Source organism: Octopus bimaculoides, chromosome 30, assembly GCF_001194135.2.
Source record: "Octopus bimaculoides isolate UCB-OBI-ISO-001 chromosome 30, ASM119413v2, whole genome shotgun sequence".
Taxonomy (NCBI): domain Eukaryota; kingdom Metazoa; phylum Mollusca; class Cephalopoda; order Octopoda; family Octopodidae; genus Octopus; species Octopus bimaculoides.
Genome location: NC_069010.1, coordinates 2,552,592 through 2,554,590, shown reverse-complemented (window position 1 = coordinate 2,554,590; position 1,999 = coordinate 2,552,592). Strand labels below are relative to the sequence as shown.

At 36.4% G+C, this 1,999-nt stretch overlaps 1 protein-coding gene across 1 annotated transcript in view; it reads right to left on the bottom strand.

Annotated features, from left to right (window-relative positions):
- Positions 1–1,999, bottom strand: part of LOC106880308 (RNA-binding protein 39) — a 15,270-nt gene that overhangs the window by 8,222 nt on the left and 5,049 nt on the right. The window contains exons 5-6 of the mRNA XM_014930184.1: positions 1,481–1,771; positions 217–282 (exon numbers count right to left, since the gene is read on the bottom strand). Coding sequence (XP_014785670.1) covers positions 217–282; positions 1,481–1,771 — 357 coding nt within the window. The remainder of the gene's footprint in view (positions 1–216; positions 283–1,480; positions 1,772–1,999) is intronic.

Below are 1,999 nucleotides of genomic sequence, written 5' to 3'. Positions count from 1 at the left end.
AGAGAGAGAGAGAGAGAGAGAGAGAGATAGAGATGGAAATAGGTTCCATTCAAGGAGATCAATGTAGTGAAGGAAAGACAGATAAATCTAGATGCAGGCATAATGGTTCAGTTAAGAAGCTTGCTTTGAAACCATGTGGTTTCAGGTTCTGTCCCACTGTGCAGCATCTTTGTAAAGTGTATTCTACAATAGCCCTAGACAAGAATCAGTACTTACTGTGATGAATCCATAGCCCTGTAGTCTGCCAGACTCATGATCCTTGATTAATTTGATGTCATCAATCTGAAACAGGAAACAAATAGATTAAGACCTGGGGTCAATTTCAACTAAAACCCTTTAAGGTGGTCTCCAGCATGGCCGAATCAAAATGACAAATGCATAAAAGACTATATATATATATATATACACACACACACACACACACACACACATTATATATATATAGATCCTTAGTAACCATTTCTGTGACTGGATATCTGTAGATATACATTTATTTTCATGAAATGTATTTCTCATGATGTATAGAAGAGTCATGACAATAACGCCACAAGGACAACAGATGATTTAAAACAATTCTTAATATACTGGAGAGGAGGTAATTAACCAAGGGAGTAATTGTCCTAGGGGGTAGTTGTCATCAGGCAGATGTGGGTAATTGTGCTGATACAGTGTAGAAATAACCACAATCCAAGAATTAAAGATAATATTATAAAGTGCAGCCTCTGATGTATTTTATTTATCTACTTATCTACCTACCTACATCTTTCTCTCTCTCTCTCTCTCAAATATATATATATATATATATATATATAAGAGAGAGAGAGAGAGAGAGAGAGAGAGAAACAGACAGACAGAGAGATCAATGAATTAAATTCTCACTCTTAATACAATTTCTTGTATTTGATGTCTTATTAAAGTTATGGTGCCAGTGACCGTATATAAAATATAACAACAGATTCTGCAATGTTTGGAAAACAGTATAATGGGTTCCATGCCACTATACATCAAAGCACTCTTCCCTAAAAGGTTGTGCTCTAATAATGGCTGCAGACTATCAACTGAAACCAAAAGAGAATTTAAACTCTACATCAGCCAATCTTAAACCACAACAGCCAACCAGGAAGGTAGCCCCAACCTCTGTAACTAAAACCTAGCTGCTACCTTTACTTAACCGTCTTGTTGCTAAATTTCTCTTGAAATATTCTACCTTTGTTTCAGTTCATTATGAAAAATAGTGGAGAATTTAGTGGAATAATTGTCATTATTTGGCTGGTGTTTGGAACACAAAATTAGCAGGAAATTTTTATGGCAATTTTTCAGATCATTTTAAAACAAGAAGATTGGTATCATAGAAGCAAGAGTTGTCTCTAGTGAGTTGGTATCAAAAAGGGTTCAATGGAAATCGACCCAAAGCATGAGCACAAGTCGTTTGATAAGTAGTATTAGGATGATTAATAAGGAGGAGGAAAAGTCACTTTACCTTGCCAAATGGCTCAAATATTCCTCGTAACATCTCTTCTGTGATGTTGAAGTGTAATGAACCAACGTAGAGGCGCATGGGTCCTGAGGTGCCCTTCTGTAGTGTGGCTGTTGCATTGGCTGCTCTGTTCTTTTCAGCTTGTGATGGCTGTACCATTATGGGAACACCCAACAGTCGCTGACCAGTCAAGGCCAATGCCTTATTCACACACTCCACATCGACAAATTCCACATAAGCAATGCCTTTCGATCGTCTTGTTTTGTTATCAGTGATAAGTCGTACATCACGAACCTATAGGGAGACAGCCACCAAAGAAATGAATTTAGACAACAAAAGGAAAAAGAAAAAGCAGTACAATTATTATTATTATTATTATTATTATTATTATTATTATTATTAATCATTAACATGCTGGACGAAATGCTTAGCGGTATTTTGCCCATCACAATGTTTTGAGATCAAATTCTGCCGAGGTTTACTTTGCCTTTCATCCTTTTGGGGGTCAGTAAATTAGGTACC